A 26,700-nucleotide genomic window follows, 5' to 3' on the forward strand; every position below is an offset into this window, starting at 1 on the left:
ATCTACCCCCAGCTATGCCCCCCCCCCCGACAGGCAACCTCAGCATTGTGCCTCTGCCAGGCATAACTCCCTTGAGGCGGGGAACATGCATGAAGAGGCTGTGGCCTCCCTGGAAAAGGGTTCAAGCTCTACTGGGAGAACACTTTTTACAATGGGGAGTTAGCACAAAGCAGGCTGTGAGGCTCCCAGTAAGTCAGCATGCTGAGATAGCAAACTGGAGAGAGGTGCTTGAGTGAGCCAAGGCTGGCCAGCAACCATCACATCGGAGGCACGGAAGGGAGCAGGCAGGACCAGGCCACATTCCATAGAGCAGGTCTCTCACTATACAGCAACAAGAGGAGTGGGCAGGAAAAGCAGGGCATCGGAAATCATCCAGAGCACAGGCTGCCTGCCACCTCTCAGGACCAAGCGGGGTGGTAATCTGAGCTCTAGTCTGGCAGCACAGCACAGATTCATGCAGGTGCAGGTCCTAGCTTTGAACCCTGGATGTGGTCTCCTGGCTCAAAGGGCAGGGAGGGGACACCCTGCCCCAGCAGCACACACACACAGGGTGGTGCCAGAGCCAGGAGGACTGGGGAGTGGACTAAGTGCCCCACGAGCTCCGGGCCTGACTCTAGATGCCTCAGGAGGACTCAGCTGAGCCCTCAGCAAGGAGGCTACCTGCACCCCCCCCCAATAATCCAGTGCTTGTTAGCCACTTGAAGTCTTTTAGCAAAAAAGCAACCCATAAATTAAAAAAGTAGCTACAAAATAAAATCTCTTGTGCCTGTTGCTTATTGTGCCAGCAGGACTTAATTTGCTACTCTTCTTGCTGCATAGCTTAGTATGCCATGAGCAACCAGGAAAGCTCGTGAGATGTGAGGATCCAGCTATTCTGCCCACGCTGGAACTCAGGTGGAAGGGCAATAGCTGAGATGCATGGGAGCCCAAACTCTATGGAAGCAGCACCAAGACCCTCTTCCTGGGGATGGTTGCCACCTTGAACACAAGATGAGCACCAAGGAGGACGGCGGGTGCTGCCCAAACTTTTATTGAGCAGCATCAGCAAAAGGGCAATTCTTAAAATAGGAGCTGGTAGGATGGCAGGATAGGCATTCAGAGCTCTGAGAAGATGTTGGCTGTTTTGACTTGGTTTCCCACCACCAAGTCCCTCCCCCACTTGCAGGCTCTACCTTCTCTACGGAGGAGACTCATGTCACCACGTGCATGTTTCCTGCCTGTGGTTTACATGCTGCTGGAGAGTCTCTCTTGCTATAGGTTTCCTGCCAGGACTCTGTGTAGCAGGAACCCATGGGCTGCTTTGAGGCTGGGCTGGGCCAGGCCTTGGGCTGGAGAAGAGTGCTGACAGCCGAATGATGTGTTTCCATAAGGCAGTAATGCAGTGGACCTTCGTAAACCACCCTGAGACCTGCAGGTATTGGGTGGTATACAAATGTAATAAATGAATGAATGAATGAATGAATAAGAACTGAAAGGAGCTGTTGGCCCCAACCACCACTGATGTGTGGTCTTGGAAGGTTTCTCAGAAAGGAATGCTGAATAAAGTTCCCCACTTCTGCATTAGCAGAACATCTTTGCAGGCTCAGAGATCGGGGGGGGGGGGGGGACAAGGTGGCCTGGGCCTGTTCCCTGCTCTAACAGTGGCTTATGCCGGACTCTGTCCTCCCTTGTGGCTGTGCAGGCAAAGCAGAAATAGATGGGAGGCCGTGTTGCTTTGCCTCTCCATGGGCTTCTTTTAAAAATATAATCAAACAATGTTACGCCATTGCTGGAGTGAGCTCCGAGGGAATGTATAGTGGCTCAGTGATGCCCTGCTGACGCCTAACACTCTGCCAGTGCGGGTTGCTGTTTTTGGTCCTTGAGTTAGAGAAGATGCCCCAATGCTGAGTTTATGACACATAATCATGGTGCTCTACAAGCAGAGATCCCCATCAAAATCTGGTGCATGGATTACCATCCCTTATCCATCCAGCCAGAATGGTGCAGCGAGTGCAGGATCATTACAAGGTTTGTAGGGTATATAAAAATACCCCCCCCCCCTTCTCACTCTACATATTGACTAGGACTGGAGTCAGGCATGCACTTGTCGCTGGAAGTGGGCAGAGAAAGGCAACCACGATTATCTGCCATCTCTGATCAAGGATGATAGCAGAGCATGCAAATGTTATTTTCGCAGAGGCAACCGTGGGATGAGCGGCAATCCCTTTCAAACCACCTCTCTCGAAAACATGGTGTGTCTCAAACCCAATGAGTGAGGCATATGCCTTCCACAAAGGCAAGTTACGCCCACCAGTGACATGCCACACACACCAAGCTGAGCAAGGCTGATTGCCATCTGGAAAGACTGAGTTTCTTCTGCCTACGGCACTTTGTGGTTGGGTCTGTGTGCTTCAGGAGTTCCATGAGAAGTGGAACAATTTGACCATTCATCTAAAGTTATTCCATAGCATTCTGCCTTCAAGTACCTTCCATTTACTACTAGAATTTTCATAAAGAACTATGATGTTCTCTCCCATCAGATATACTGTGTCTTTAAAGCTTTAATGAAAACGAGCTAGTAGAAGCCTTCTGCCAACATTTTGGTTGGCACATACTCTGGTCTCTCCTTTTCCTCCCCTGCAAGCTGACTGTTCCTCGCCCCTTCCTGTCCCCACAATCCTCTGCGGCACACCTGTCTGTCTTCCTGTTTATCAGTGTCTCCCCTCTCCCTGCAGGCAGAAGGGCACAGAGACCAGTTCACAGGGCTAGTAACCCTCTGGGTGCCATGGCTGCTGCTTTTCCCCCTTGGGGCGCAGGGTTTGGGCTGTCAGTCAAGCCCAGAAGATGCTCCAGTGTCTGCTGCCTCCAAACCCGGACAGACACCCAGGCCGGTTGGACACGTGGACACTGTTTTGCCAGCTTTGCCCAACAGCAGGCCAAGCAGTAATAAGAAATAATTTAAAAAAATTATTTATACCCCGCCCTCCATGGCCAAGACCGGGCTCAGGGTGGCTAACACTGAATATAAATACAGTAAAAACATTTTTTAAAAACAAAAAACCCCAGTTGATTAAAATATGTTAGAATAGAGCTTAAAATGCAGCCCCCTTTTAGTGGAAGCCCAAAGATCAAAGCCATAAGGGGAGAAAACGCCAGATATTCGCCAGGGCTGGATGGTTCCCATTGCCGCGGCAAGCAAAAGCGGAAGTAAAAGTTCATGAGAGATCTTAGACTCTATAGAAGGCTGCACCCCAATGCCCAAGACCATCCCAAAGTGGGGATCAGGTTGTTAGATTTGACCCTGCTGATAGCTAACAGCCTGTGTCAAGAAGAAAGAATATGGTGTGAAACCAAATGTGGAACTTTTCTCAGCAGCAATAGCAGCCTTAAACAAAATATCTCCGCTGCCCCCCCCCGCCCCCGCAAGTATATTCAATGTTACCTCTACATCCAGACAAGCCTTCTCCACAGACTGCGGATTAGTTAGTCTAGATACAGGCAGAGATTTGCTCTCTGCGCTGGGCTATTACAATCACACTTTGGTGATAACCTTTTCTCAGATAAAGAGCCCAGCACACAAGGTACTTAAAAGAGCTCAAATTTGTTTAGAATTCTTTAGGTGCCAGAGATTTAAATGTGCTTTGCACCTCTATCTTTCTTGGGAACAAGGAAAACCATGGATCAGAGGCCTTCATCAACTGGGTCTCCATTATATACCTTGGGGCAGGAGAAACTCTGACTTAACCCTTGGTTTGCCCTTTGGGGATAGAACTTGGCAGCCTATGAAAACAATTCCCCCGTGAGACTGAAGCTTGTGAACCTTCCTCCCACTGGACCCTGTGGGAGGGACATGAGTCATCCCCACTTTCTATATGCAGGCGGCACTTAGAACTGCTGATAAAGGGACTTCCGGGTTAGCGCGATCAGCAAATGGCGGATTCCCTGCGAGCTCCGGAGGGAATCGGCTCGGTGGAAGAGGGGTCCTGCCGCCGCGGCGACCCTCAGAAACCACAGGCGCTGAAGCCTGTGGACTTGGTGACTCGGCGGGCACCATTTGCGCCCCCTCCGACCTGCAAAGAAGCCTTTTTAAAGGCTTCGGAGCGGGTGGCGGAGAGCAGTGTGGTGCTGTGAGTAGACCGCTTCTTCCACGGAGTGAAGCTGCAAGCCATGGCTGGAGAGCGCTGACTTCTTTCCTTGATCATTTGGACTACAAAAAGTAACAACCCGTGAGTAATTACGGAAATTGGAATTAAAAATCTCTTTCAATTGAATTCGGTACGACCGGGGGAGGTGCCAAAAGGAAGTCCGCCTCCCCCCCCCCTTGCAGACAATTTAAAGCAAGAATTAGATAACTAAGGTCGAGAGACTGTCTTCCTCTCTTCGAGACAAAAATTTTTAATTTCATGACTTGGATATATAAGTTTATTACTGGAGAATTAGAACTGAACGTTAGAGTTGAAGTGTAACACACACACACACACACACACCCCGCATCCGGGAGCGATCCGTGAGAGAGCCTGTAGAAGATATTTACAGAGTTTGACAGCTGTCAAATGAGCTGTCAAAGCCAGGAAATTCTGCTTTTTGCTACTTGTGTCGGTTATTTTTGTTACATTGGACTTTAAGTTTTTGAAAACAGAGAGGAAATAAGAACAAAATAACCTGATTGTTGGAGAAAGAACACTTAGTAACCAGAATCCCTCTAGAGGGGGTTCTGTGATATTACAATGGCTGCAGATGGAAAAATACAGGCAGAGTTGGATAGGGTGTTTGATTTCCTGGGAAAGCTGGAAGAGCAGAGTGATATTATGGCTGCAAATCTTACAACCTTGAACCTTAAAATAAACAAATCTGCTGAAGTGGTTAAGGACTTGACTCAAGAAAAATCTGCAGCTGGAAAGGAAGATACATGTGCCGTTTTGGAGGAATGCAAAGGAGGAGCTGAAACGCTACAAGTGAAAAAAGACAACCAGAGGCCTGTTAAGTTGGAATACAATGAAAGCAAGGTTTGGAAGATGAAAATTTGGTTTGAAATGGAGAATGAAGATTGGGGATTTTTCCCTATGGGGAGTCCGGAAGACCTATGGATTACAAATTTGATCAAGGCGAAAACTGGAATGTTTGGGACACTTGGGATACTTGGACTTAGAAAGAGTAAGAAGCAGGACCTGGACTCTTTCTTTGAATATGGAGGTCTGGTTGGAAAAAACATAGACCCTACTGGGTCAAAGATGCTCCGAGATCTGATGTTCAACATAAAGGACTGTCAACAAAACTGGCTGAAAGGGACTGAGAGAGATTTAAGGGCCTCGGACGTGATAGATCCAGGCTGAGAACTGACAGATTGAAGGACAATTTTTGGGGATCGAAACTGGGGGAGGGGGGGAAGCTTTGGAATCCAAAGGGGTACAATTATATGTCTTCATTTGTTAGGTTGTTTTGTAATTATTTTAATAATTGGGAATCTCGTGAAAGGGAACTTGGGTCGACCTTAGAAAAAGGGGTTAATGTCGAGCATTAAAATGAGGTTTAGAAGTTTAAAATTGGTTAACTAAGACAAATTAAGTAAAATATTAATAAGGGATAATTTGGGTATAAAGAACTTGCTGAGCTAAATTTTGGAATTGGGATGCAAGAAGGGAAGGTGGGGGAAGTCCGGGAAAGTGGTTAAGAAAATAAGGTTTTAAAATTATATGTGTTATTTGTGTGTAGTGTCGATATGTATGTTTATGTTTTTGTGTTTGTTTATTAAAAAAATGAGAAAACCCTAATAAAAAGTTTATAAAAAAAAATAGAACTGCTGATAAAGGAGTGCTTTGGGTTCTAATCCCGTTGCGATGAGACACACAGCATTGGACTATCACACTGAGCAGTGAAGCAGAACCCGGTCATTTGGAGCCGCTTGGCAGAGAAGCCTCCTGCAGTTGGAGTCTCTTAAGAGCAACAGAGGAAAACTACCCTAGATTGCCAGGCCTCAGGTGGAGAGTCCACCTCGACAGGCAGGGGCTCTCCCCTAGATAAGACACAGACAACCTTCCAGTCCTGCTATCTGAAATTCTTTAACTGCAGATCCTGGGGGTCGACTCTTAGTACCACTAAGGTATTTCTCACAAATCTCCAGCGTTAGAATTGGGAGCTAGGAAAAGAGGGTAACATCAGCAGCATCTGATTCCACCAGGACAAAGTTAAAAACTGGTTCACCCCAGTCCTTGATGATCATAAATTAGGGCTTCAAAAGGTTCATATATTTGGACCGTCACAAAATATCCAGAGGATGTGTAGATAAAACTTGCTGATACTCTAGGAGTCAAATCAATATTGTATTCCATTCCTGGAAGAAACAAGGCAGATACTTAGATGCAGATCAGCATGAATGTGCCTCCAAGGGAAAGGACTCCAATTTGGGAATCAGAAGCAGAGGTTAAAAAAGGAACCTGGGATATGAAGCTTCACCAGCTGTTGAAGCTTATTTTCCTACATGTTACTAGCTAAAAAAATTATGCATGGCTTAAATCCAGTAATTTTAATCTTAAAATTTCTGCCAGCTCGTAGTGTCTGTGATTCTAAGCAGAGCATTTTCACTACTTCCAGGTTTAGTGGTTTGCATAATTAGGTATGACCACCACCTGCCTTTCCTAGGACTTGTCCAAAGTCCTGTGGACCTGATCTTGCCCTAATAACTGACCTGCACTCCCTTATTGCGAGACAAGTCTCACTTCAAGTCAGTCACATCTAAGGCTTCCTTAGTGTGCTGTTTCTTCAGGCCAAAATGGATGCAATGATCATGCCCAGAATTTGATCCTAGTTTGATGTAATGGTTTGGATGGAATTCAGTATCATAGCCAGAATTTCCTGGTTTGGACACAGTAGGAAACTTTGATTTAAAGCAACTATGATATGAGGAGAGCTGGTGCAAACAGTGAGCCCGGACAAGTGTGAGCCCCTGATGCTTCTTCCTGACTCAGTAAGCCATGGTTCTGCATGGACTGCCTATTCTTTCCAAGCCCTCTGGGATCCTCTTGCCCTTGGGCCCCTAACTATCTCCCTCATTTGCCATTCCTTTCTTTTGTTTTTAAATTGTTCCATCAGTCTAAAAAAAGTATCTATCTATCTATCTATCTATCTATCTTGTGATGCCAAAAAGTTTGACACACAAACAAATGTGGCGTGTAATTCATCCTTTAGAAAAATAAAATAAAACTGACCACAAGCAAGTTCCCTCCCCCACAGCCAAGTTGCCGTTGTGGCTGTGGAAGACTGAACAGGGTCCATGCAGCCCTTGGCCCCAAAAGGTCAGCCACCCTGATCAGAGCCCTCCCCACCCCAAAGCTCTTAGAATGCTGCTTGGTGGTGCCTGGATGGGGAGACAGGGCATCGCAAGGTCTCATCAACAGAATGGCTGAAACTGCTGGCTGAAACCAAGATTACCCAATGAAGAAGCTCAACTGCAGAATAATTTGTGAAAAGAAAAATACATAATGTATTTTAAAGACAAGTGTTCAGATTTATTTGGAAATTCACAGTTTCTACTGGCACTACAAATCCGTAGTTACTTATTACAAGTTCTAGTGCCTCAATTTTGTATTCTTCACGCAAACAGTATCTCCGTTATGATTGCCATTCTGGTTTGGACCCACTTCTTAATCCTTGTTATTAAACAAACAAACAAACAAACAAACAAACAAACCCAAACCCAAACCCAGGTCCACTTCTTTGACTGGCTAGCTGTGCATACTTAAGTTCATCACTGTAAAAAAGTACTCAAACATGGAATTTTCAAAACAGGCTTTAAATAAGTCACATTACGAATGATATTTGGGAAAAGACGTTAGCTCTTTCAAAGAAAACAAAGGAGGATCTACTAAAAGTGCTTAATAAGTTAACTTATACAACAACCTCTAAACTCTCAAAATGGACCTTCTATCACATTCACTCTCATGTACTCACATTCCAGATATGCAATTTTTTAAAAAAAACCAAAAACCTCACAAGAGAAAGTACAAACACATACTGGCACACACACAAAGAACATAAGGTCATTCAATACAAAAAGCAAACTTTATAAACACACTTTTTGAAACAGAAAATAGAACGTGAAGCTTGACAAACTCACTGGTGCATTTCTACTGATTGGCAGTTTTATCCAAAACTGGCATAAATGGTTCTTTCCTCCCAATTTATTAGCACAGGAAGACAACTAAAGGTCATAATGTTAATTATCTCTGTTAATCAAGTCAGTTGGGCTACAAAACATGTTTTGAGTAATACATCCAAGCAGGGATACTGTACCATCAAAGATGTATCAGCCACAAGTGAGTTTGCAAAGTGGATCTCAAAGAGAAAGTCCACCCGGCGGCATTTCCACAGTATCCCAGTCACATTACTTAACCTCACTGGACGCCAGCATCTTCTTCCCTAGCATTGTAGTGTTGTATTTCCATAAAATTTGAAGGTACAAATAAAATAGTTCTCCCTTCCAGTGGTATTATAAATAGACAAAAAGGCACATAAATATGGGAAGGTGCTAGAAACAGGGGAACAGCAATATGGGAAACATTTATGCTTTAACTCTGCTCCACCCAAAATGAGTTTCAAGACCTCACCGTCAGCAATTGTGAAAAACACTGTATAAAATGAGCCCCCACCCTGCCATCTCCACCCATCCCAAAGTCATCAACATAGAAAATCAGCCTTGAAAAAGCGGAGGCTTATTAACTAAGGGTGGTTGCTGCCACAGTCCTATCTATTTGCAAAAGAACCAACGTACCTTCTAAATGTTTCCCAATTAGCCAACCCCTCCTTCCCTGCCAACCCAAATACTACAAGATTTGTCGTACAAAAAGCTCCCGTTAGGAAGAGTTCAATTAGTTTTAAAGGTGCCCAGAAACAGCTGTGACACCGAGTGTTCCCACGGTTAAATCCTTGTTTCCTTTGATGATATCGTGCAGACTTGGCAAGGATCCCGTCTTAGTCTGTATTAATGTTTTTAGGAGCTTCTCCTGCTCTGGGGCTTTAGACCGCCTTCGTTTGAGAGCCCTCTTCTCAGTTTTTGTCTTTTGGATTTGTCCATTACACAAACCTGCACACGCCGAAATGCCACAGAAGTAGGACTCCTCCGACTGTGATGAGGTTTCTGAGCTCCCTTCCGACGGAGGACCTTTGTATGAAGAGTGATACACATCGCCAATATTAGAGAAGTCTCTCTGATTGGTAAAGGGCTTCTTGCTTTTTATTTCGCCATTAGCTACCTGCTGCACTGGTTCTGCTACTGGCCTGACGGTTTCGATTTTTTCACTTTTATATTTACAACGTTTCTTCTAAAAAAAGAAAAACAGAATTGGTAAGTAAAGGCCCTCAGTTCAGAGGCAGGATTTTCCAGGTCCACTTCCAATACTTTCTGCAAATTCTTTTATGTGCAATGTAGCAGCAGCGGCAGCAGCACACTCTAGCCATTTCTTTAAAAAGCATGATTCACTTTAAATGCAGACATGCGCGCGCACACACACACACACACACACACACAGTGAGTTTAGAACAAATGCCTTTCTACAATGTACCTTTTTTTCTGGGGAAAACTTCAGTGGTTCTACAATGTACAAGTCCTCTGGATCCACTAAAAGATAAGGGACAAAAATCAGACTATGTAAGCACACCACCAGCTTCACACAGAACTGACAAACTGGAATGTGTCCAGAGGAGGGCAACCAAAATGGTCAAAGGCCTGAAAACGATGCCTTATGAGGAACGGCTAAGGGAGCTGGGCATGTTTAGCCTGGAGAAGAGGAGGTTAAGGGGTGATATGATAGCCATGTTCAAATATATAAAAGGATGTCACATAGAGGAGGGAGAAAGGTTGTTTTCTGCTGCTCCAGAGAAGCGGACACGGAGCAATGGATCCAAACTACAAGAAAGAAGATTCCACCTAAACATTAGGAAGAACTTCCTGACAGTAAGAGCTGTTCGACAGTGGAATTTGCTGCCAAGGAGTGTGGTGGAGTCTCCTACTTTGGAGGTCTTTAAGCAGAGGCTTGACAACCATATGTCAGGAGTGCTCTGATGGTGTTTCCTGCTTGGCAGGGGGTTGGACTCGATGGCCCTTGTGGTCTATTCCAACTCTATGATTCTATTCTATGATTCTGTTATTCTCCCTTTATTAATACAAGGTTGAATAGAGCCAAAATATTTTTGAAGGGCAAGCAAAGGGCTCTGAGAGGAAATCAACAGACCAAGAAAATAAGCTCCTCCTATTCCAGATACAGAAGTCAAAATCGGCCTTCCCAGCCCTGGCAGAGGGGTCTTCCTCCATCTCAGAGGGAAAACTCCTGCTACCTGCTTTTTCCTGGGCAATCTTAATTTAAATCAGCTTTGGTGGATGAGAGAACTCATTTGAATTAGAGAGAACTCATAGCATTAGGTTGTGCAATTTGGAATTGCAAAAGCAGTGGGGGGAGGATACATGTACCAATAGACAGAGCCTTCTCGGTGGTGGTGCCCTCCTGGTGGAACACCCCGCCCCCTTCAGATGTCAAGGAGATAAAGAACTTTACAACTTTGAGAAGACATCTGAAGGCAGCCCTGTATCAGGAGGTTTTTAATGTTTGACGTTTTATTATGCTTTTATATGTGTTGGAAACTGCCCGGAGTGGCTGAGGAAACCCAGTCAAATGGGTTGGGTATAAATAATGAAATCTAGTGGAGGGAGGGCTTTAACTTTTAACCAAGTTGCTTCTAAATTAAACCAACATGAGATCTTTCTCCATTACAAAACAGATATTGTTCTGTATTTGACACTGTACAGATTTTACAATACACCCAGAGACAGGTAGTTGAACCTGTGACATTCCTACCTTCCTTACTATTCAGCTGAAAAGACTGAGACCTGGTGAGTGGGAAGGAAGTTCTTCTTTTCAAACTCATATCATCATAGGAAGAAACACATCTGTGGGTGAAAATACACAGCAACTTCAGATCCAGATGGGAAATAATGATTTCATTTCTTTCTGTCATTCCTTAGGAGTTCCTTGTCCTAAACCCAACTTCAAGACTTCCAACCCGGAGAATTCCCAGAACTCTGTCCTTTCAACTTCAAGCTGAAAGAGCTTAAAGGCTACCAAGAGCACAGGTTCCATGAAGCATCAGTACTGGGGGAAACTGATGGGGATTAAATAGCCACCAGCATATTTGTAGCTTTATGGTAAGCTAGCCATTGAATCTGGAATATATATCAATCATGCCTTTCCAAATAATCTTCGCTGGACATAATATGCAAATCACACCACGGATGGCATTTTCACAGGCATTATCTGTGAAAGGAAATTTTCTTGCCATAAGTTCTTATTGGCCGACTCCCAGAGGATCCTCTTGGAGGTAAATGAACCAAATAACAATAATAAAAAAGTGTAAAAAACAAAAGATCCAAATGTCATTCTAACTAGTGCATCCCGCCCGCTGCCCCTGCATGGCAAAGCCTGTCTCCCTAGAGGGGTGGTGGTCAGGAATTTTGCCTGTCCCATCCGAAGGGAGGAGCCACCCCAAACTAAGGACAGCCCTCCAGGAACCTCTGGGTAATAAAAACATTTTTTTAAAAGGTGCAACTGGTGCCAAACATGAAGAAAACCTTCCATGCCTTCCTGCTCGCAGGAGACAGGCAGGAGTCAAGCTGACAGTCCACGACTACCACCCCAGGCGAATAGTGAGGCGAAGGCCTGCGAAGAGGACCATGGCCCACCAAAGTACAAAGAATGTGAACTGGCAGTAAGAAAGGCCCCTTTTCTCATGTGGCTCCAGGAGAAAATTCCAGAAACTTTGGGATATATAAAGCAGTGCCTTTCCTGGATGGGCCTACCAGAATCAAGGCACTTAGACCCTTTGCTCCATCCATCTGCAGTGTCTGCAGAAGATAAAACATCAACGTTGTCGTATTTTGCAAAGTATGCTGGGAGGCCAAGGAGCCATCTTGCAAATTTCCTCCAAGGAAATATTGTCCTGAAAGGCTGCCATGGTGGCTGCCCCTTGCAGAGAGAATGTCTGGTCATCCCTGCAGGAGATGATCTTCCAGGACACAGAGAAGCAAGAATTAGGCACCCTCTCCGCCACTCTCTTCAAGGTCACCCTTAACCAGTGTGCACACATAAGTCCTGGAGCCCAAGTCTCCCATCCATATATAAAATCACACGAGCGAAAACAGAATAAGTGGCAGAAGTCCAAGAGGCAACTGCATCGGTCTCAAAACTATGGTGTGAGGACCCTTCTACCCTCACAGGACAGACACAGCTTATGGTAACAAATGCTGAGAAAACGGATGATTGGAATGAAAGGTCATTACCCCCCTTCTTTCTCCTCAACCTCACAGTGTCTATGGCAACAGGGTCTCACACCAAATGTAACTGACTTATTGAAAGGGCTCTGGGCATTGAAAGCAGACATTGTGTGTATCCTTGTGGTCTATGAAAACCAAAAGAAAATAGAAAGTGGGGGGGACATTAAAAACAATCAAACATTGATAGAATTAAAGCTATATAAACGAACAGCAACACAAAATCTATTAAAACCATAAACATAATTACAATAAAGCAGCATGGCCCCAGCCCTTTCCTGAAAAGCAGCCAGTTCCCAGCAGCCTGTTGGAACAAGGTGGTCCTTCACCTGCTGATGGAAGGACCACAAGGAGGGAGCCAGTCTGGCTTCCCTAGGGAAAAAGTTTCCAAAGCTGTCTGGCAGCAGACACCACCAAGAAGACTGACAGTGTCAAATAACACTCTGATATCCATGTTCTTCCTTAGAATTAAAAAGTCAAAAGTAAAGTGGAAACACGTTACCTTTTCGGACTAGGATAGTGATTACTTTTGGGAACTTTTGAGAAGTAGTCATAATTTAACTCTGATTTATTTTTGCAACGCTGAAGAAAGAGCATCAAACCCAGGATGGCACAGAGGATCAAGGAAATCACAAGATAGCTGTGGCGATCAGAGACCTAAACAAGGACAGATTTTAAAGGGTTAAATGTGAAATACATGCATGTAGCTGAGCGACTGAAGCAGGCATGATGTGCTGGCCTGGATGAAGTGCTAGCACATTTCTATCAACAAAAGTATGAGATCCATAGAGCAACTGCTGAGAAAGGCCTACCACCTCCACAAATTTCTCATTATCTGGAAATATACTGGGGTCTCTCAATATTCTAAGGCCTTTGGGCATTACTTTGTTTTTACAGCAGTCTCCAAGAGGTCCAGTCTTGTGGTCTTAGAGCTCAAGGCAACCAACCTTCCCCAAACGCTTAGATCTGAACCTGAGTGACCATCCCAGGGCTTCTGGAACCAGCACACCACCTCCAGGAGCCCTGGAATGCTCTCACGAGGCCACCTGAGTCCCTGTGAGCATCCCAGCTTAAAAACTCTTTTTGCCCCGGGGAAGTTACTTGAAATTTATCTGTAAGCAATCTGTTTTACTCAAATACAGAACTATTTACACGGCAATCTACAGTTGGAGTTCTAGGTTTAGCATTCCATTTGCAAAACATTGTTCAGATTTTTACCTGTCTTTTGAGCTCAGTCACAGTTAGCGACAGATTGGAGACCAGCTGTGTCATGTTGGTCAGCTGAGCCTGCAGCAGCTGGATGGCCTCTGTCTGCTTCAAGTCCTAGGCAAAGAAGAGAAGTGAAGCATTCTTTCCCTTTCGTTCTAGCTTTCCATACAAGATAAGGCATGCCCTTGTTTAAAATACTAATGAGGACACAAGTCCAAGGCTTAAAGAACAAGATGAGGGAATAAGAAATACCTAGAACATGTGAACAAATAAACTAGGGGTTCCTTCTTCACAGTCTTTAGATTGCCCTTAATTTTTTGCTTAGCAGACCAAATGTCTGGTGCACAGGAAAATTCTGCACTGAGAACAATGTTCAAGATCTCAGCTCTATTCCCCACCTTTGTGGGGTTCTTTAAAGCTTCTCTGTTGTTATGGCACTCAGGTCACTCCAGTTCACAAGATGCTGCTACAGGCTGCAGACAGAAAATGTAGTTTGACCCAAAGTGTGTCTTTGGCTTCATGAGCTAAGCAGCAGTTCTGAATATTCTGCTTCAGAAGAAGTCCACTAAGTGGAAGGGGAAAGCATCAACTACAGGAAATACAGAAAAAATGGCCTTAGCTACAAACTAAAACCAAATAAAGCTGTTTACTCCGCAGCCACCATTTAAAATTACAGAAGGGTACTAACAGGAATCCATCTACAAAAAACATGAACTGTCAGCTTTTTAAAACTTGCACATACACACAGGGCCGACTTTCTGAAGGCTCACTATGTGAAAATTCACTTATCCGAAAGTAAGGACATAGTACTATGCACACTGCAGATTCAAAACAAGAGAACGTTTTTTCACTTCCTCGTTTGCCTTTTGCAGTTTGGTTGAGAAGCTGTAGTGATGAGCCACCTCAGCCCAGCGGTTCCATCGACCAAAGCATTGCTTAGATCCCCTAATTGCTTCCAGCGGTTTGAGACCCGCGGGCGCTGCCTGGCTTTTTTTTTTTTTTAAAAAAAAGAAGCTGTAGTGATCCGTACTTTAGTAAAGCCCCAGAGGGTTGTCCTTGGCTTTTTCATCATTTTGGAGGCAAACTTACGTGGTTTAGAAAGTTTCCCATAGGAACCAATGGAAATAGTCAATTCACTATGCGGACCTTCAACTAATGGACTATTTCCAGGAAAAATGAGACCCACGAGTACTTAAGAGGCAAATAAAGTGAAACCTGAGTCTGCTCTGCACATTTAAATAATAATAAATATTACGTTATTTCGCTTTTATTTCATGGTTAGGCCCCTTTTTGCGCCATTACAAGAGAAACAAGGGAGCACCCAGTAGACATACCTGCTGTTCGGCTATGTGTGAAGTATTCTGAAGTTTTATTATAGTTTTATTAAAAGCCTTCTGCATTTCCTCCATTTGTTTGCGATATCTACAAAGTGAGTTAAACAGAAAAACAGAAAGGTTAACCTTTTGAATTAGTACCTTTCTGTGTATAAGACTAGGTTTTTTCCCTTAAAATTCATGCTAAAAAGTGGGGGTCATCTTATACATGGGTAGTGCATAGGGTGGACATTTGATTGGTTGCTGCTGTGGCTGTCAGCAGCTATTGTGTGTGTTATTGGTTGTTGCGTCAATGGGTGGTATTGATTGGCCAACGCTGTGGCAATTGGGCGGCGATTGGCAGCTTCTGCCAGCAAGGTGACAGACGGGAGACGGATTTTGCGACGTGTGCGAGTGAGCGATTTTTGGCACACACACCCCCCAAAGAAGCTCAACAACTTTTTGCCGTCTCCCCCCCCCCATGTTCTGAAATTTCAGTCCCCCCAAATAGGAGGTGTCTTATACATGGGGGCGTCTTATAGATGGAAAAGTACAGTAGTTGCTTATGTTGCTGCTGCACCCTGACACTTACAATGATATTCAGTGGTACCTTGGGTTACATACGCTTCAGGTTACATACGCTTCAGGTTACAGACTCTGCTAACCCAGAAATAGTACCTCAGGTTAAGAACAGTTCCAGGTTAAGAACGGAACTCCAGAACGAATTAAGTACTTAACCCAAGGTACCACTGTATACAGTTTTCTCTATACCCCTTGAAAAGAATACTTTCGTAAGCATCTACTTTAAATCATTTTTCTAAATGTGCACAAGGGCCCTTTGCACCTTGAAGCAAAATTTGACGTTTGGGACACGCAGAAGAAATCTTGCCCAGTGCAGTTAAGCTGCACTTCCTGGCCTGCATGCTTTCCTAAGAACATTTGATGTGTATCTCTCTTAAACCACTGAACGTACTTTAGCTAACAGAAAGTTCCTCAACTGTCTTAGTAAGGAAACAGGAGCAACCCTCAAAAGAAGCTTAGAGAACACCTCCCTAGGAATGTGAGTGATCCCCTTTTAGAGCTTTTGGAGCTGCTCAGCTCATACTCAGGGTGCAAGTCCCACCAATTTTCTTCTTCAACTTTTAAAACGTCTCAGAAGTGAAAATACAAGGCTATGGAAAGCTAGACCTACCTTTGACTCAGTTCTTCCAAGTAGCGGCTGCTGAGAGACATATTCACTTCCAGGGCTTTAATGCGGTTATTGAGCCTCATAAACACAGACTCTTTTTGATTTGATCCATGAACAAGATTCCCATTTCCATAACCCAAGTCTGTGGAATTCTGCAATTCGGCATAAAAATCTGTAGCTGTCCGTGGCAATCCAGAAACAGGAATAGCAAGAAATGCTTCCTCAGCTGTCTGCTCATCGTCCTTTATTTCTAAAGATGATGTTTCCACAAGAGACACCACTTGCTTTTCTGCATCTGAAGAACTAATTTTTGCTTCGCCCTCATAGCTTTCTGCAGCTACTGTACATTCAGACTGTGGAATAGTCTCTGTCGGTTTTGAAATAATTTCAGTTGAGGTTTTTTCATCTGTGTTCATGTCACTGAATTCAATTACAATGCTGGTTGCAGATGGATTCTCTGCAGCAGACCCAACAACTCCATCTTCTTCAGTAGGACTTTCCTCTTGTGAAGGGGCCTCTGGGGTTTCAGATACTTCTTCAAGTTTTGTAGGTTCCGAGGATGCCTCAACTGTGGACAGGGACTCAGCTCCTGTGGTAGCATCCAAGAGAATGGACTGAGACACAGTTTGTGGGTGACTGGGCTCCAGTTCAAAAGTGCCCTCCGTCTGATTGATCACAGCCCCATTCAAGATGCTACTTAAGACACTGACAACAGTTTCAGATGGCTCTGCAATTAAGGTGTCCAATTTCTCTGAAGGATGTTCATGCACCAAAACTGGCAACGATTTGGTTGGAACCAGCTGGGCCTGCCAAGTAGCAGCTGAGTAGTATTTTTCCCAACTGGTGTCACTTTTGCTACGGTAACGGTGAAGTGTCGCTACCACTGAACACCACTTGTACAGATACTCTGAGAAACTGGAAATGCAACAGACTGTCAATAGTTCGTAGCAATAGATTTGTGTTTCAGACTCAAACCATGGTATGTCTTCTTCCTGCTCATCACTGGGCAGTAAGGTCACTGTGGACTGAATTGCTTCCTCTTCATATTCATGGACTAACTGAACAATCGGGCTCTCTCTTGTTGCATCTAAGACTAGCAGCTCTTTATCCATTTGTAGGATCTCTGAAGTAACAAGCCTATAAACAGAAGTTTAGAAGTACACATCAAGATGCAGTTTAGCAGATCCCTAAAACCTCTGCCAACTCGAAAGTTACTGCCATTCTCCTAACCTACCCCTAAAGAGTCTGGCTTCAGAGATCTGCCCTGCAATTCCATATCTGGCCAGAGTTTCATATCAAGGTCTTGTATACTACAGGATCACTGAGGGTCAGGAAGTTATTTTTGGACCAAATATATTTTAAATTTGACTGCAACTGTTCTTCGAAATGGGTCGAGAGTGAGAGAGAATGGAGTTCCATCTCCATACAAGGCACCAGGTGAAGATTTAAACTATTCCAAGGCAGAGCTGGATTGCAGGGCCCAGGAAAGGCTACGGGCTGAGGTCATGTTGGGAATACAAGCCAGGGAAGGATGATCAAGCCAAGAGTAATGGACGTGGGTGAGGACAGAGATGGGGAAGCATGGGGGCTCTGATCTTAATGGTACTTTTGATTGTACAGTATTTATATTATTTGCAATCTGCTAAAAAAAGACTCTGGGTCTGGGCAGCTTCAAGTCCAACGCATAAGCAAATCACTTACTCTAAGGAGGGAATGGTAGTGGGCTCCGGCAGTTTAGGTTCTGGCCAGGAAGTGGCAGTTGTATTTTCAGAGACACTTTTATTTCCTATCAAAGAGACATGCAGATTTATAAGACACCACATTCCATATAAGACTGTTAAATACAGAGAATAAAAACAAAAACTAATGGCCTGTGAAATGGACTTGTGATTTTTTTAAAAAAAATCCTCCTCTGTAACCAGGCAGGGATGTTGGTTGAAAGTTTAATGCAAAGGGACAGCCATCCTCCTTTACCCCCCAAAACCAAGCCCAGAATCTTGAAAGGAAAGGCCTCATTCCTAACTATAATAAGAACCATAGCAGAAAAACAGAAGAACAAGGACAGAGAAGGAGGGCCTTGAAATACACTTCCAAACTAGTGTGTTTATACAGTCCTCAAGTCTAGTCTCTGCTGCCCCATACATTGTCGTTGGCTGCTAGGTCAAACACTCCCTGTGAGCAAGGTCATAATGCAGAGATGCAGCATACGCTTTTGTCATCTAATGGTCAGGGGCTCAATCCCAACATCTTCAGGCAGGTCTGGGATTGAAAGACTCTTCTCCGCAAACTCAAAGACAGCCACTGTTGGTTTGACCAGGCAATACTGAACTAGACAGCTAGCCCTGGAACAAACGGACCCAGCCGTAAACCTATGGAAAGAACAACATTTCTCAAACTCTGAGAAAACTGCATTTCCATGTAGAAGGCTGTTTTCAGCAGGCAACTCTTAAGAGTATACAGAGCCATAGCTGAGAAATTGAGTTTTGAGAGAGCATTCAGAGCAGTGTTCAGATCCCATGTAGAGAACTGGAGAACTATGGGGAGGACTGAGAAAAGCTGCTTGCCTTAGAAGTCTCCATCCATACAGATGTAGTTAGGCATTTCTCTAGCATCGGCCCGGACAGTGAGGTCCAGCTCCGAGGCTCTTCTGGTGGTTCCCTCACTGCGAGAAGTGAGGTTACAGGGAACCAGGCAGAGGTCTTAGAAGACATCCGAAGGCAGCCCTGTATCAGGAAGTTTTTGATGTCTGACATCTTATTAAGAGCTGTTTGACAGTGGAATTTGCTGCCAAGGAGTGTGGTGGAGTCTCCTACTTTGGAGGTCTTTAAGCAGAGGCTTGACAACCATATGTCAGGAGTGCTCTGATGGTGTTTCCTGCTTGGCAGGGGGTTGGACTCAGTGGCCCTTGTGGTCTCTTCCAACTCTATGATTCTATGATTCTATGATGTTTTTATATGGGTTGGAAGCCGCCCAGAGTGGCTGAGGCAACCCACTCAAGATGGGCAGTATATAAATATTAAATTGTTGTTGCTGCTGCTGCTATCATTATGTCATCCAGGTTAGGGTACTCTGGCACCCTAGACACAGGTGTGCTAAAACAAACCATGACAATTACAAACAAAATGGGACTGTGTAGCACTGAAAGGGTCTGCCTGCGAAACTGAAGCCTAAGAAGCTCCTCTGCCTCTGCAACTGGCAGATTGGTAGCCCACTAATGGCAGAAGTTCTCATCAGCAGTGCACTAACAGGGGTCTTAGAGATGCCATCTGATGAGGGGACGTAGGATTGCGCACACATTTCAGATTTTTTGGGAGGAGTCTGTTTAAGCAGCCACAGACCAGGCTCCCTGAGGGGGTCCCCAAAAAACGACACAACAACCCCACCCTGAGGAGACTCAGGTTGTGGGTAAGTAGATCAACCAATAAAATGGTGAATTGGCCATAGGAGGACACAGTGCAGAAGGAAAGTGGTTTGCATGCTGCATGGATCTCGGGAAGGCTGCTGCCACCCAGAGCCGGAACTGCTTGGCACAGCTACTGGTGCATCTACCAGCGGCTTAGATAACCGGGGGAAAGTCTTCACTATGGAGAACTGGAAAGAAAATCCAGTTGGAGCTGGAAAAAAACAACCCCACATCTATTTTAAAAGGTCACTTCACTTTAACAAGTTGCAATAATTTACCTTGGTCAGTTGAGTCTTCTTCAGTTTTTGCTCCAAGTATATTAGCAGCAATATTCACCATATTCAAAATGGCATCTAAAAAAATAAAAGGATCAAATAGACAAATTTTAAAAATCACAAGAAAGCCTGCAGAAAACCAGTCTTTTCAAAGCTGCCCCTTCCCTGTCTGGTGTGCTGCTGCAGTTTCTGTCTGGTGTGCTGCTGCAGTTTCTGGGTAGCACATTATGCACACATAGCAAAACTGCGCACCCCAAATGTAGTGCTGAGTCCCAAGTGTGGCCAAGGCTCAGTTCACCCAAGTGCCCCCTCCCCAGAGGTGGCTGAGCAGGATCCCCCCTGCAGAGAAAAGTGCTGGGGGAAGTCCATGCATTTGCATTTAACAGCCCATGTCAAGCAAGATCACTCTTCAAACAAACCGTTTGCCTGTGTTTCTCAGAACTGAGAAAGTAGTTATCTTTGGACTCAGCTATTCAGTGGTACCTCGAGTTAGAGATGCTTCAGGTTACAGACTCCGCTAACCCAGAAATAGTACCTCAGGTACTACTTTTGCTTCAGGATGAGAACAGAAATCGTGCTCCGGCGGCACAGCAGCAGCGGGAGGCCCCATTAGCTAAAGTAGTACCTTAGGTTAAGAACAGTTTCAGGTTAAGAATGGACCTCCAGAACGAATTAAATTCTTAACCCGAGGTACCACTGTATTAGTAAAAATAAAACATTATAAATGCATTTTAACACTGTGACACCAGATGGCGCTTTAGAGCTGAAATCGGAATGAAATTTTCCACTGTGAGCTTTAAAACGGTTTTCCCCAAGCATTTTCAGAGTGTTCTTAATAGCTGTGTAGATGCAGCCTTTGTTAGACAGCAGGAAACTATTGCTGCACTGAGTTCCAGAGAGTCAACCCAAACCAGAACTGAACCAACTTGCTTGATTGGTCTTAGCCACTTGCCCCATTGTTAGTATCTGAGGGGAGGAGGAAGAGGAAGGAATTCTTCCATCTGCCCAAACAGATGGTCACACAAGTCCAGCTCTCAGCCTAAGGTGATCCAATTAGCTCTAAGGAACAACTGAGGAAGTAGACCCAGGTCTCCCCAGCCCCAGAGTAGCCACTTCACAACGAGATACTGTGCAAGTGGAAATCACGGAAATTTTACAAGCAATGCTGCTTCTGTTAGAGAAGTTTCCAACTTTTCCATACACCTGGCAAATGTCTGTCTCTGCCCTTTATGCATTTCAAGCTAAATTACTGGACTCTTTCCTACATGGATTCTAAGAATGTGTAGAGTACCTTAGCTCCCCCTCAAAAACACATCCCTGTAATTACTCACTTGTGGCTGAGCCAAGAAGATTTTTTGAAGATTTCTCTTCTCCTGCATTGTAGTCCAAAGGATAATCTGTTTACAATAGAAGAAAACACTTAATTGCAAATCGCACACCTTTTTACCTCAAGAGCACTTCATAAAGTGACTAGAATAGATGGTGCTAAAATTTTTGTATGTTGTCTTTCTATTAAAATACTCCCAAGACAAAATATTAACTTCTTCATGTCAAATCCAGGTCGAAAGCTCTCTGCCCCTTGGGGAGGAAGGCTGTGCCCTTGCCTCTTCTTAGCCCATCACTGCCCCAGCGGGACTGATCTCTCTCCCCTGCCCTCTGCCACCCCAAGGAAAGCCGCCTGCCACTGCAAAGAGAAACAGACAAAGGGAAAGCTGCTGCCCCCTGCAACCCATGGCGATGGCGGCAGCAGCAGCAGCAGCAGCAGCAGCAGCTCTTATGGCCTGAAGCAGGAGCCCATCCAGAGGTGTCCAGCTGAGGATGACTCTCACTGCAATTTGTAAAATGAAGCCAACCCCCCACCTTCCCCAGTGCCTTGTGGGTCTCACCCTGACCTCATCAAGTTCCGGCTGAGACTCAAAAACTGCCCCTAGGTATGGCTTTTGCCATCATAGAGTTGTGGTGATGGGAAAATCTGCATTGGGCTAAACTGCCTTTTTAATGAAACTTATGGAGACAAGGTTCTAGACACAAGGAGGCATAGTTCTGTCAAAATATATTCCAGCCTCCTAGCCAAATTTTCATGCCTCCAGGCATCTTACTTGTGGCGGCAGAGGGAAAACCATGCAATCAGTATTGTGCCCAATTGAAACTAAATCTCTTGCCTTACAATGCTATGAACAATGAATGCAAACATGATGAGGCTGACTTACAAGGCACAAGAGCCTTATTTTTAATTCTGATACAATTTTATTAATATTTAGTAAAACTGAAGCACTTTAACAAATCTAGCAATTTACAATCTTGCTGTTCTGCCCCTTTGAAAAATGTTCCTGGATATGGGTCTTTTTAAAGGTGTAGACCTTTGAAGGGAAAGCCCATGGCTCATGGAAGGATACTAAAAAAAATTGTAAGCCTAGGGAAGGTGAATCTGACAGAATCTGTGCAATTTGCACCATTTATTCTGCATAATTAATTCCATTTCTGCTGATCTTGCAAGAAATTAAAGGTTTTTGTAAGGCACTAAATCCCGTTCTCAGACTGCAGTCTTATTCAGCCACTTCTCTTACTGAAATTTCACCAGGTTTAGGAAATGCACTTTCTGGCCCTTATAGTTTGCAAAGGTCTGCTTAAAATTTGCTTCAATTAACCCCTCAGCCCGAGTTTTCACAGCTATAGTTTTAGATCAATATCACAATGATCTCACAGGTAATTGCAATATACAAAAAGCTCACCTCACCATTTCTAATCCTTCACCTGGCTGGTCTTTGTCAGGCTTCCTCCCTGCCCAACTTAGTTTCCTCAGTACTTCTTTTAGCCCCCTTGCCTGCCCAGCATTCTGGGTTCGCTTATTATTTAGAAATGATTAGCAAAAAATTCAAGCTAATCTTAAATTGTGACCAGCCTGCTTCCTTACCATAGTCTTCATCAAAAAGCTCTTGCCTTTCAGACTGGTACTGTGAATCAGCTATTTCTTCATATTCTTCAACCATGCTAGTTCCAAACACCCTGTAAAAAAACGTGTTAAATTAAAATGGAAACGGAGGCAGTTTTCATCTCCTCAGAGGGAGTTTGTCTACCTGGTATCCTGTGTAAAACTGAGATGCATAGCAGATGAAAGCTCCAACTGTTTCAAGACTTCACATGTTTCACAACTTTATAGATAAAGCCAATTAGTTCTCAAGATATCTGTTACAGTGAGTGTTATCAAGTCTTTCTATATAAATGGCTTTTGCAAACACCAATGCGTTTTTGAAACTCAGTGGCTGGGGTTATTAGTTATTTGGGGAGTGGAGTGGGGGGGGGCAGCACCAGAAAAATATGTTTCACGGTGACAGGAGACTAGAAGCATCTGCTCAATTTCATCAACTATTACCTTATAAGGCTTAAAGGACAAAAGTGTTCTGATCCAAAATGTGATACCAACTCCACCTAAAGAATAATAAAAAAGCATTTAATAATGAATGGCCTGCAGGTGCACCAAGTAACAGTTTTCATAACAAAATAGAAAAAGAATGTTTATATTAGCCATGCGGTAACAGAAAAGATCTTGCCCGGCTCTAATTCTTGCCATGCGTTAGTGTGCTGAGCCACAGAATACACCCGTGTTCTAGGCACCCAACGTTACGAAGAGGTTGCTAACCTTTAAGTACTTGATGAACATCTGAAGCAAGAGAAAAGGGGGGAAAGAAGTGTCAATAGACTGTATGCATGCCACAGGCAACAATATTAGCGACTTAAGGAATTACGGAACATGACCACTGTGTGTTACCCTTCCTTCCCTCTTTGCCTCCCGCCCCAAATAATCGCTACAAAGGATGCATTTGCAAGGGAAGGGAAGATGCACATTAATGTCTACAATAACATGCAGAGTAAAATTGCAGCTTCTTGTTATATGATCAAAACTTTGACATGCATAAAAATTACAGTACCGACTGTATACCAAGGAAAAAACACTGCTATCAGATGTTTTCATTTGTTAACTGTGTAATATAAAATTAGTTTCTACTTCCTAAATCTGTTACTTTTGGATTTCTTCTAACTGCACTATAGCAGAAGAAATAAACCTACAGGTAGTTTTTGGAAAACAACTAAAAAAACCCTAATGTTGCCTCTTGCAAATATCAGTTACTGATCTGCCAAAATATAATGGCTTCTCTATTTTAAGATATTAGGTTAGAACAGAGCTTTCCAAACTTGTCATCTTAGCAACACCCTTTTAAGAAATGCACTATTTCGTGACACATTAATTCAGTTTTACTAGCAAACCGGAAGTTAAACTAACCCCTTTCCAGCCCCGGGAGGAGCACGGGGAGCATTCACGCCCTGCAGCTGACACACTAACGTGTTGCTACATAGTTTGCATAGATCTGGCTTAGAAAATCAAACATAAATCACGTTACGTACAGTCCCATTAAGGTAGAAATTATGAATATGAATGAAGAAGCTTCGCAGTTTTATGTTTCATTCCTACCTTTGTGTATATTTTTTAAAAATCTAACCAAGGTAGGAACACAGCACATACTATTTTACTTGGGGTATTATATTTACTTTCTAAAAGGCTGGCTGTTCATGCTCAGGAATTGTTAAACTCCTATGTTTGCATGCAAATCCAAAGATTTTGTTTATGTTCCTATAATCTGTATTTTAATTCTCCTTATCTGATGTTTTGATGACTAGGAGTGGCGGCCGAGATCACATAGCACTGGTCCTAAAGGACCTTCACTGGAAACACTGGTACGTTTCCAAGCACAATTCAAAGTGCGGGTGCTGACCTTTAAAGCCCTAAACGGCCTCAAAGGCCCAGTATACCTGAAGGAGCGTCTCCACCTCCATCGTTCTACCCGGACACTGAGGTCCAGCACCAAGGGCCTTCTGGCAGTTCCCTCATTGCGAGAAGTGAGGTTACAGGGAACCAGGCAGAGGGCCTTCTCGGTAGTGGCGCCCTCCCTGTGGAACACCCTCCCTTCAGATGTCAAGGAAATAAAGAATTACACAACTTTTGGAAGACATGTGAAGGCAGCCCTGTATAGGGAAGCTTTTTAAACCCTAGACTGGTTTTCTTATTTCAAATGATCCCAATTCTGGCGGCCTCAAAAAATGGCAACAAGAAATATCTAAATTTATATGGAAGGGCAGGAGACCCAGGATTAAACATCAAAGTTTAATAGATATAAAGGATAGAGGTGGCTTCGCCCTGCCCAATTTGAAATTGTATTATGAGGCAGCCTGCCTCATGTGGATGAAGGATTGGTGCAATTTGAAAGATATGGATATGCTGAACTTGGAGGGACATAATAATTGTTGGGGTTGGCACGCTTATTTAATATATGGAAAGGCAAAAATACACAGAGATTTCTCAAATAATATCATAAGGACATCACTTCTTAAAGTTTGGGAGAAATATAAAGATCGGTTGGAGTTCAAAATCCCGTGGTGTAGAGGCCACAGTGATGAAGAAAAAAAATATGTTGGAAAATTGGTCTACCTATAAAACACTTTTGAAAGAAGAAGAGAACCAACTGAAACTTAAGAGCTTTGAGGAATTAAGAGATGTCATTACAGATTAGTTCCAATATTATCAAATATTCGAAAGATTTAAAGTAGATAAACAAAAAGGGTTTGCCAAGGAAGCCTCGAGATTTGAATCTGACGTAATAAATTCAAAAAGTAAAACCCTCTCTAAAGCTTATCGCCTCCTCCTCGACTGGGAAGTCGAGGAGGAGGAAGTTACATCAGTCATGATAAAGTGGTCTCAAGACTTTGGGTATGTTATAACAATATCCCAATGAGAAAACCTGTGGAAGAATAGTTGGAAATTTACTACGTGATATGCCATAAAGGAAAACTTGTTAAAAATGCAACACCGATGGTATTTAACTCAATGGAAATTAGCCAAAATATACTAAGGAGCCAAAAGTAATTGTTGGAGATGTGGAGACCAAACAGGCTCACTGTACCATATATGGTGGTACTGTAGCAAAATAAAGAAATATTGGGAGGAAATCCACTTTGAACTAGAAAAAATGTTAAGAATCTCATTTATTAGGAAACCAGAGGCATATCTGTTGGGCATTACTGATTCAGATATTCCTAAAAAAAAATAAAGACCTTTTTTGTATGCAACAGTGGCAGTGAAAGTTCTTATAGCTACAAGGTGGAAGAGCGACATAATTCCTTCTAGACAAGAGTGGATACAAAAATTGATTGAATATGCTGAATTAGGTAGCCTATCTGAAAAAATAAACAATAAACCGAGAATTGAACTTGTATCAAAATGGGAGGCCTTCAGAACATATCTTAAACAAAACTATACCTTGTTAAAATATGTAGCAGCTTTTGAGTGATCCCAGCAGTTTTCATTATTTGCTTATATAAACATTTATAAATTGTGAAAATATTAATATGAAAATAGTATTTTGATATGGCATTAAATTTATGTAAAAAGAATTAAGGAATAAATGGGAGGTCAGGTATAAATGATAATGAGATTTTTATTTTTATTGTAACATGAAATTGTGTAAATTTCATTTTCTTTCCTTTTCCCTCCCCTCTTAAGTTGTACCCCTTTTCGTTATTGTCCCGTCCCCCCGTATGTAATAAGCATGGAAATAAGCGGGGGGGGGGGGGGCGGGGAAGAATTACACAACTTTTAGAAGACATGTGAAGGCTTTTTACAGGGAAGCTTTTTAAGGTTTAATGTTTTACTGTGTTTTTATATATGCTGGAAGCTGCCCAAAGTGGCTGAGGCAACCCAGCCAGATGGGCGAGGTACAAATAATGAATTATTATTCTTATTATTAATAAATTTGGGCTCCAGTCCATCTTCTCACGTACAAAATCTCTGGTTGCGAACAATATTCCCACAGATGTATGTACCTGGAAAACCAGCAGCTACTTTCGCAGTATTTTATTTTTCACCTGATTTTTTAAGCCATGTTCCCCCCCCCCCCTTCCACGTTTCCATTCACCTTTCATAACCCTCTTCGTTTTCTCTTAGGAAAAAAAAAGGAAGTTGA

The 26,700-nt window shown here is 43.5% G+C and overlaps 1 protein-coding gene across 2 annotated transcripts in view; it reads right to left on the reverse strand.

The window, feature by feature from the left end:
- Positions 1-7,462: 7,462 nt before the first annotated feature.
- The window catches only part of SUCO (SUN domain containing ossification factor), a 41,508-nt gene continuing 22,270 nt past the window's right edge, over positions 7,463-26,700 (reverse strand). Inside the window, exons 12-24 of one of the 2 annotated variants that reach the window (XM_082226645.1) lie at positions 23,325-23,345; positions 23,058-23,113; positions 22,599-22,690; positions 21,016-21,081; positions 19,688-19,762; positions 17,708-17,792; positions 16,010-17,143; positions 14,839-14,926; positions 13,514-13,618; positions 12,798-12,952; positions 10,827-10,918; positions 9,537-9,592; positions 7,463-9,296 (exon numbers count right to left, since the gene is read on the reverse strand). In XM_082226645.1, coding sequence (XP_082082771.1) covers positions 8,850-9,296; positions 9,537-9,592; positions 10,827-10,918; positions 12,798-12,952; positions 13,514-13,618; positions 14,839-14,926; positions 16,010-17,143; positions 17,708-17,792; positions 19,688-19,762; positions 21,016-21,081; positions 22,599-22,690; positions 23,058-23,113; positions 23,325-23,345 — 2,472 coding nt within the window. In that variant the 3' untranslated portion in view covers positions 7,463-8,849. The remainder of the gene's footprint in view (positions 9,297-9,536; positions 9,593-10,826; positions 10,919-12,797; positions 12,953-13,513; positions 13,619-14,838; positions 14,927-16,009; positions 17,144-17,707; positions 17,793-19,687; positions 19,763-21,015; positions 21,082-22,598; positions 22,691-23,057; positions 23,114-23,324; positions 23,346-26,700) is intronic. The other variant, XM_082226646.1, reaches the window with a different exon arrangement.

Source organism: Podarcis vaucheri, assembly GCF_965113315.1.
Source record: "Podarcis vaucheri genome assembly, chromosome: 6".
NCBI lineage: Eukaryota > Metazoa > Chordata > Lepidosauria > Squamata > Lacertidae > Podarcis > Podarcis vaucheri.